Source organism: Glycine max, chromosome 15 (genome assembly GCF_000004515.6).
Source record: "Glycine max cultivar Williams 82 chromosome 15, Glycine_max_v4.0, whole genome shotgun sequence".
Taxonomy (NCBI): Eukaryota; Viridiplantae; Streptophyta; class Magnoliopsida; order Fabales; family Fabaceae; genus Glycine; species Glycine max.
The window spans coordinates 52,027,562-52,037,226 of record NC_038251.2 but is presented as its reverse complement, the minus strand read 5'-3'; the positions used below and the strand labels follow the sequence as shown (position 1 = coordinate 52,037,226).

Genomic DNA, 9,665 nt, shown 5'->3' with positions numbered 1-9,665 from the left:
ATTATAGAGGATGAATAAATGCAAAACTCGTAAACAAAATCTAACGCAATTTCTATTCTATCTAACGATTTCACAATAATAATAAAATTTCAAGTGCAAAATTAAAATTAGGGCTATAAATGAATTAGAAGTAGATTCACTCATAATTCTTTCAATCAAATCCAATTCAAAGACAAATCATTGGGCATTGAATTTTAAAATTTTCAATTCAACAGAACCTATTAATTAACCTATATATATATATATATATATATATATATATATATATATATATATATATATATATATATATATATATATATATATATATATATATATATATATATATATATATATATAAGGCGAGATCGCTCCAGCTTTTATGTAAGCCTAGATCTGACAATTTAAAATGGCTTTCAAGTTTCGAGCCTAACACCCCACAACAACACCCATTTTTTTTTCCTTTAATTTCCTTAACACAAAAATAATACCGTTTTTATAATCTAAACAAAGTAAATTAAACTGACCCTATCGAATTACCAGGACAAAACATTACCATAGCAAACTAACAAACCGACCAAAAAGAGAGTACAAAAAGGCAAAAACAAAAACCTGGAAAAGGTGTAATTAAATTACCAAATATTCATCTTCATATTATATATATATATGATTGATCAAATATTGTATAGGTTGATAGTGTATAAATTATGGAAGCTAACCAAGACAAAACCTGGAAAACAAATAAACAAAAACGACGTGGAGGTTGGGGCATGAGAGAGAAAGAGCCACGCACAAAACAACAGACTAACACCAACACAAACTAAATTACCAAATATTCATCTTCATATTTTATATATATATGTATGATTAATCAAATATTGTATAGGTTGATAGTATATAAATTTTTTACATTATCGAATAATTACAATTTATCATTTAAGGTAAAAAAAATTATTTTATACTAATCTACATAAAAGACATACAATAAAAATATCTTATTTAGTATTTTTATGTAAAAGTCATTGACATGAGTAATTAAGTACTTGGGTCTTTTATTCAAGGTCTAGCCTTCAATTCCTAATCTATTTTTAAAAAGAAATAATTCCTAATTAGGGTGTATAATTGTAATTGAATATACTATTTTACTTGAAAATATCTTTGTTTGCCTCAACCCCAAAGGCGAAAAGAAAGGCCCTACTACGCTTTTGTGTGCCTCTCAAACACCATTCTCCTATATCGCACATATATATCTTTGTTTTCCCTTTGTTGTTGTGTCCCCCTCTCATTCATTTCCTTCCATCAATCACCACTCTTTCATTCAATTCTTCTCCCAAATCAAACCACATTATACCCATTACACATTCTTCTTCTTCTTCTTGTTATTATTATTGTTGTTAACATTGTCATTCTCATATTATATATACATATATATATATATTATAAAAACACAACATTTTGATGATGGGGAGGAGGATGATGCAATGGAACACCATCACCAAAGCTTCAATTCTCGTCACCATCACCCTCCTCTTGATTCTCCCCGTGGCCGTTAACAGCATGAGGCTCGAATTGGTGCACAGGCACCACGAGCGCTTTGCCGGCGGCGGCGGCGACGTGGATCGGGTGGAGGCGGTGAAGGGGTTCGTAAAAAGGGACAAGCTGCGGCGGCAGAGGATGAACCAGAGGTGGGGTGTAGTAAGTAATTACGACAGCAGAAGAAAAGGCTTCGAGATGACGACAACGCCGGCGGAGGTGGAAATGCCCATGCACTCGGGGCGGGACGATGCCCTCGGCGAATACTTCGCCGAGGTCAAGGTCGGAAGCCCCGGGCAGCGGTTCTGGCTCGTGGTGGACACCGGCAGCGAGTTCACGTGGCTCAACTGCGTAATGCAGAATGCCACAACAACAACAACAACGCGGAAGAACAAAACCAAAAAGAAACAACAACAACACCACCACCATGTGCACAAGCATCACAGCAAGAGGAACAACCGAACGAGGACGAGGAGAACGAGGAAGAAGAAGGTTAAGAGTAGTAAAAGTAACAAGAGTGATCCTTGCAAAGGGGTCTTCTGTCCCCATAAGTCTAAGTCCTTTGAAGCTGTGACGTGTGCGTCCAGGAAGTGCAAGGTTGACCTTAGTGAACTTTTCTCGCTGAGTGTTTGCCCCAAGCCTTCTGATCCTTGCTTGTATGATATCAGGTTGGTGAATTTGTTCTTGCTTTGTTTTATTTTATTTTTTTTAATCGACACAGATGTTATTAATTTACTAGTTTGTTAATTTTTTGTTAGCAGGAGAAATCAAATCAACCGACACTAACGATCTTTCTTTCCTTTCCTTCTGTCTTAACTAAATGTCTGTTCTTGCTTTGTTTGTGTTTTGCTTGTTTTGAATTTTTTGGGTGGGGGTGGATTTTTTTATTTTTTTATTTGGTTTTGTTTGTTGATTTTGGATTTTTGGTCGAAATGAATTAATGGGGTTGTTGTGGAAAGATGGAAGGAATGGGGTTGAAACGGATTGAAGTGCTTTCTGTTTTCTTGATTCTGGAAACAAGTGTTGCTATTGAATTGGGTGGGGTTGGTCAAGTGCTTTAGAGCACTTGGTTTTGATCATAGGCCTGAGAACATAGTCTCAGTTGGTGGTATCATTTTATTAAAAATAGACCAATCTGATGAAAGGAAGATTAATTAGACGTCAAATAAAAATAAAATAAAAAGTTAAATTTTTTGGTGAAAGAGATGTTTATGTTTAGTGATCAAACAAGATCTAAAAAAGAAGAATTGGATGAAGGATGGGAGAGAGAGAGAGAGAGAGAGGAGAAATTAATGGCTGTCTTTTGTGGCCTCAAATTTAGTTTGTGTTTTGTGGGCGACGGAGATGGCTAATTAAAGCGGCTGGGAGGAGTATGTCCTTTTTGAAAGTAATATTAAGATGTCTAGTTCTATTTTAATTAAAAGCTAGCCAAAAATATCTGGAACGTGTCACTTCTGAAAGAAAATTGAGTTTGATTTTTTTAAAAATTATTATTAATATTATCATTCTCAATTCTCACACTTTTGTGTATGTGATTTGGAACATTGTCAAGTATGGCATGATTCTAGGCACAATCCCATCTTTATGATTTGTGAATTGAGTGGTTGTTGCTTGGTTTAAGGTTCAACTGATACTATTAGTTGCACAATACCATTTTTTATTTTATTTTTGGGTACTTATGGGAAATTTTCCTCAATTTTTCACATAGCATTATCCTATTAAAATCACATTTTAGAGCCTTAAAGGGTAGCAATTAAAAGAACAGAACATTTTTCTAGTCCTGCAGAGCATTTAAAAATTCTGAAAAAAGGGGTGAGTGTACATTTATAACAATCCTCCTGTTTATGGCCATCATGTTCAAAGATCTAAATGTGCTAGACTTGTTTTCTTTCTTTAGTAAAGAAAAAAAAAAAAGGCCTTGTGGGGGACTAATTAACAAAAAGGTACCCCTCACACATAGACATAAGCACAAAAAGTGGCATGCTCCTGCTGGTGAACCAGCAACCATTCTTTCCAGCATCCAACCATGGTTATAAATGAGAATTTAATGTTAGTAGGTGAGCATCACATGTCCCACATTTCTGCATCCAACAAGAGTCTATGCCTGCAAATAGACCATCCTTCTAATAAGTTCACCTACAAAACCTCATCTACGTGCATGTTTGGATTAAAGTTGAGAGAGTTCAAAAGTACTTTTACTCCAGAAGTAACAAATTTTTCTTTCTCAATTCATGCATTGGAACGCACAATTTTACATTGAAATTCACAAAAATATTTTTGTAACTAAAAACCAAACATAGCCTGTAGTTTTTCACTTTAATTTTTCCAATCAGAGTGAACCCCCTCTTCAATTCTAATGAGTCTCACTTGGACACATGACTAATTTTTGTTCTCTTGTCCACCAGGCTCAATTATTTGACTTTTCTAATCTTATTATCCTTGACAGCTATGCTGATGGATCATCTGCAAAGGGATTCTTTGGCACTGACTCTATCACAGTAGGCCTCACAAATGGAAAGCAAGGAAAACTGAATAACCTCACAATTGGGTGCACAAAATCAATGCTAAATGGGGTAAACTTCAATGAAGAAACTGGTGGCATATTGGGGCTAGGCTTTGCCAAGGACTCATTCATTGACAAAGCAGCTAACAAATATGGTGCCAAGTTCTCCTATTGTTTAGTTGACCATTTGAGTCACAGAAGCGTTTCAAGTAATCTAACCATTGGTGGCCACCACAATGCCAAATTGTTGGGTGAAATCAGAAGAACAGAACTCATTTTGTTCCCTCCATTCTATGGTGTGAATGTGGTAGGAATCTCAATTGGGGGCCAAATGCTGAAAATCCCACCTCAGGTTTGGGATTTCAATGCTGAAGGAGGCACCTTAATTGACTCAGGCACAACATTGACTTCACTACTTCTTCCAGCCTATGAGGCAGTTTTTGAGGCCTTGACCAAGTCTTTAACCAAAGTCAAGAGGGTTACTGGTGAAGATTTTGATGCATTGGAATTTTGCTTTGATGCTGAGGGGTTTGATGATAGTGTAGTGCCAAGATTAGTGTTCCATTTTGCAGGAGGAGCAAGGTTTGAGCCACCAGTGAAGAGCTACATCATTGATGTGGCACCCCTAGTGAAGTGCATTGGAATTGTTCCAATTGATGGGATTGGTGGTGCATCTGTTATAGGCAATATTATGCAACAAAATCATCTTTGGGAGTTTGACTTGTCAACAAACACTGTAGGGTTTGCTCCTTCTACCTGCACTTAACTAGCTATTCTTGTAATCTTGTGAATGTGATAATTTCCTTTTCTTTGTTTTTTTTTACTCTGCTTCCCTCATTTTCTTGCGGGCGCAAGCAAGTCACATTTGGTGCTTGCTCGAATTGGATTTTTATTCTTTTTAATTATTTTCTATTTTTTCACCTTTGTAAAATATTACGTGTAAACATGTATCATACATCTAATTCAAGTTCTTATGATGTTAATAATACGTGGCTGGGCCACAGATTTCCTTTTAGATACGATTTCTTGCATTCACACTATCTTCTCTGTCTCTCCCTCTATCTTATTTTATTTATCTGCAAAAGGTAAAATATAAAAACAATGCTTTTAACATATTAGAGTTAAGGCAAACTTATTAAGAGCTTAAGTAATACAAGTGATGTGTTATCAAAAGTGGTTAGTAATTTAATATTTGGATGCCTTAATCGAAATCGAGATTGAGAATTCGATCTTTAACTTAGATATAAAGTCACGATTAAAAATATTACTTACCTCAAAATGGATCATCTCTATGAACAGATTAGTTGGGTATTAAATAAAAGTATCAAATATTTCATTTCCCCTCCCCTTTTCATCACCTATGTTTACATAATTACTTTTCTTATAAAAAAAATGGAATATCACCACTCCAATAATTATGTTGACTTTAAGATGATATTAATTATTTTTTTAATATGGTACTAGTAAGAAATAATATCCATTGGAAGTCATAACTAATTTATTAGGGATCTTAAATATATATAAAATGGATATTTTCTTTTTAACATAAATTATTTCATACTCAAAATTCAATCATGATTTAAACTCTGTATAATTATTTACTTAAAGGACACTTATGTCAATCATTATTGATAAATGATATTAATTATACTTATTTACTTAATTATTTCTCGTTCTTTATATATTATTTTCATAGGATAACACTTTTTAATAAATTATTATGCATAGCGGTCAGTTTGATTTTTTTTTCTAAGTTTAAGATTAATCATCAGTGATACTACAACTAATAATATGGTGGTTAATATATATTTTTTATGTAAAAATTAAATATAAAATACTTTTATAAAGAAAAAAAAATCACTCTTATGATCACGAAAAAGTAAATACAATTGGCTTTAATTTCAAAGGAAGTAGGCGGAATAACAGCAACAAGAAAAAAAGAATCAGATTGGGGCTAGCAACAGTGAGTTTTGTGAAACAAGCATTGTCCTAGCCTTGAATATTATAGAGATGTCACAATCAAATGCTAATATATGGTCTGCAATAAACGAATAAAGATAGCTAGCATCTACATCATATATTATGTCATGACAAAGTATACGTTCCTTTGTTGTTTTTGTTATTTTGAGCGTAAGAATTTTGATATTCTCAATTAATTTAAAATTATAGTAATTATAATATTTCAAAATATTATTAAAAAAACAATACTCATTTCATTTCAGATTATAAGACGTTTTAGAGAAAAAAATATATTCTAAAATATATATTATTTTTATAAAATTAATGTTACATTAAATATTTTTTCGACACTATACTTAATGAAACTAATGTATAGTAAAAATAAATGAATAGTTAAATAGAGAGATAAAAAATATATATTTAAAAGTTATTTAATTTTTCCTATAAAATTTAATAAATTAATCTTAATATCTGAGTTAAAACCTTAAACGTCTTATAATATATAAGAGAAAGTATTTTTATATTTTATGATACGTTATGAAAAAATAATGGTTTAAATATTAACTCACTAGAATCAACCTAGTAGTGAGAGATTGAAATAAAATACATGAAATTATAAGTTCAACTTTCGGTACCATCATTTAAAGAAGAAATTAAATATTGTCTTTCTTTTTCTGGAAGGAATGGCAAGAATATACCTGAGTATAATCATATGTTTTCTGTACAACATGATGGAGTCCTTATATCTCAAATACTTTGTCTAATTAGCATTAATTAATTCTGAAATCCTGGCTGACATCATATTTTAATTTTTTTTCAGCCTTTTCCTTTCCATCAGTGATATTCGATATTGTATCTGGATAATCAAACAACCAATATAGATCAATCATACTACGACTAGATGATTCCATCAACAGAAATAACAGAAACCTTCTTTATCTACTATGTTCTATCGATAAGAATACTTGTCACAAAAATGAACAATAGCAAATCACATCGATTAATATCGGAAAAGTAATATATAGTTATATACCGTGCTGAAGAGATAAGTTTAAAGTCTAGATCATTTGATATAATATATATAGATCACAATATATAGAATCTTAATACATCATGTATGTAGAGTCACAAATTATATGAGTTGATTAAACCCCTTATCAACAAACACGGGGTGGCTTCTGTTGATAAAATCACATTGAAAATTCAGTATTAATCAATCGTTAATAGGACAAATTATCCGTAGTAGTGAACAGTTTTAAGTTTAATTTGTGCTATATATGACAAAAGAACGCATATGAAATTTATACTTTCTTCAACCTTTTCTCTTTATTTTCCTTTATTTTCTTGGATTTTATATTTTAAGAAGAAATGAAACCTAATCATAACGTGCAATGTTTGGATTCTGTGGAATAATGCCATCTGGACACCTGATAAGATAAAGAGGGCCTTCAACTAATGCAAGCCCGTTTCCAAAGATTATGTTCAACACAATTCATGTTGATGGGAATTTTTTTATTTATTTTACTTTTAAAAGTTGCCTCTTACATGGAATCAGATTCAGTGTAGTTATCTATAAATATATTAAATTTGTCCAAGTAATTGAAACTTTTTTTTTTCTTTTTTTACTCTTCTATTTTTACACTTTTTCTTCTGCTTTTGTTAAAGCAATTTTAGTGTCAGATTTTAAGTAAGGATTTTGAACTTAAGATATGATCTTGTGTGGATCTTACAATAAAGGTGTAACAAAGATTTTCAGGGTGGAGAATAAATTCTTGTACAAGAACCCTGAAGATCTTTGCACAAACTTAAAATAAATTACTTGAAAACAAAAATTAACCAACTGCAACCCGCGAAAAGAAGAAAAATGGAAGAATAAAAAACAAAAACAACAAAGAGGAAGAACAAAGAAAAAGGACTTACCTAGAGGCCACAGAGGGGGAGGGAGGCCAGGGAGTAGCGGAAGGAAGAAGAGGCAGGAGAGTGGGAGGAGAAATAAAAAAGAAGAAGAAAGGCATAAGGAAAAGTGGTTGTTGGGCGAAGGAGAAAGGTGAAAGTGATCATTGTGTACCCAGTGATTATTACTGTCACAGTAACAACGAGAAATTGGACGAAGGAAGCACAAATGGTCAAAAAAAATAAATGCACATTGTAACGGTCAAAAAAAAAATAGATGTTCATTTTCCTATTTCTTAATATTTATAAAAAAAATTCAATGTTTCATTAAAATTAATCACTTAATTAATTATATTCAATTTAATAAATAATTAAACAAAACATTTAAAAGTGAGGTCCATATAGGACTTACAAAAAATTATCTAAAATCCGAAAATGAGATTTAACACTAAAAAAAATGAGCGAAATATTAAGAAATATTTAATCCTATGTGACTTTGTGAGATCTATCAAAAAATAATCTAAAATTCCAATTTAAGATTTATTTTTAAAGCTGCTCTTAACAACGATGCATTTCCACAAGATTCATGATCTAGTTTTCACACATTCACGTATTAGGCACATTTGTAATTGTTGGATGAAGATTTTAAATATATGTTTTTATGTTGATTGGCTGAGATAAAATATGAGTTGTCTTTTGTCGGACAACTTTGAACTATTGAGTCATTGAGTGTAGGTGAAAAATATACAAAGTAACATATACAACATGTTTGTGTTCAGCACTAGCTCAACGAATAAAGAAAGGAATAGTCATAACATGTCTGTGTACAGAAATAGAAATTCTTGGTGGACTTTCGCAAACAAAGTTTTAGTTTGTTCAATTGTGATGACTTTAAAGCTCAAGTCAGTATGTTTAAGAGATGATGAAATGTGAAGAATTAGAGTGTGTACTAGGGACTCATTAGGCTTACTTGTAAGCTTTCAATAATTGAGCCAAGGTGGTGTTTAACTAGTGCATGATAAGGTGTGAAAGGTGTCTCTGATGCGAATCCCTTGATTCACAATGTTTGCTATTAATATATTGTAATCATGATCTAGTGCTTGTGTCTATACGGGTTTAGATGCTTTCTCAAGAAGATTCTCAAGTCATGCAAAGAATTAAATTATGGTTGGATAATGGGTATATAATTGGTCCTAGTAGTATTCAAAGGATATTTCTTCCTACACCTCACAAAACTCCCATGCCACCTTCTTTATATTCATAAAGGCTAATTCGAAATATATTTTTACATTCCAGATCGATTAGTCTTTTGAAAGTGAGTGATAATTTGCATGTGGGGTGAAGCTATCCCTAGAGCAACCTATTTTATATGGGTTGAGATAAGCTGGGTAGGGCCTTAGAACAATTGACCCCAAATCATATTTTACTGTTTTTCCATTAATGGATTTAGTTCCTTATTTGTGTCAGACGTGACACCCAAATCATATTGACCAATCTAATACTATCATTTATTTAAATTAATTATTATATTTAATTGATAAGAAATTCATATTTGCAATTGTTAACAAAATTGAGTGTGTTCTGTCAAAAGAATAAAATAAATTTGAGTGTAATTGTTTTTATCCCAATGCCTACTTATAATGATTTAATGTGAAATGCTAATGACATTTTGTGATACTCTCTTTTTAACCCTCAGGTCTCTTCAAAAAAATTTATATACGATGTAAAGTTAACCCTAAAACAAGAATAGAGAAAACATTAATAAACTTCACTATAATCATTGGTTTAAATTTTTAAA

General features: G+C 31.9%; 1 protein-coding gene across 1 annotated transcript; it reads left to right on the top strand.

Moving 5' to 3' along the window:
• Positions 1–1,193: 1,193 nt before the first annotated feature.
• Positions 1,194–5,032, top strand: LOC100814747 (aspartic proteinase NANA, chloroplast). Its single transcript, XM_006598167.3, has 2 exons — positions 1,194–2,180; positions 3,959–5,032. Exons 1-2 carry the CDS (start codon positions 1,438–1,440, stop codon positions 4,779–4,781), a joined length of 1,566 nt encoding a protein of 521 aa, XP_006598230.1. The 5' UTR covers positions 1,194–1,437; the 3' UTR covers positions 4,782–5,032.
• Positions 5,033–9,665: the final 4,633 nt, after the last annotated feature.

What these genes read in the sequence shown, in the direction of transcription:
- LOC100814747 (XM_006598167.3), top strand. Translation starts at nt 1,438, where the DNA reads ATGATGGGGAGGAGGATGATGCAATGGAACACCATCACCAAAGCTTCA. An exon ending in CCTTGCTTGTATGATATCAG is followed by an intron (nt 2,181 to 3,958) that starts GTTGGTGAATTT and finishes TATCCTTGACAG; the next exon opens with CTATGCTGATGGATCATCTG.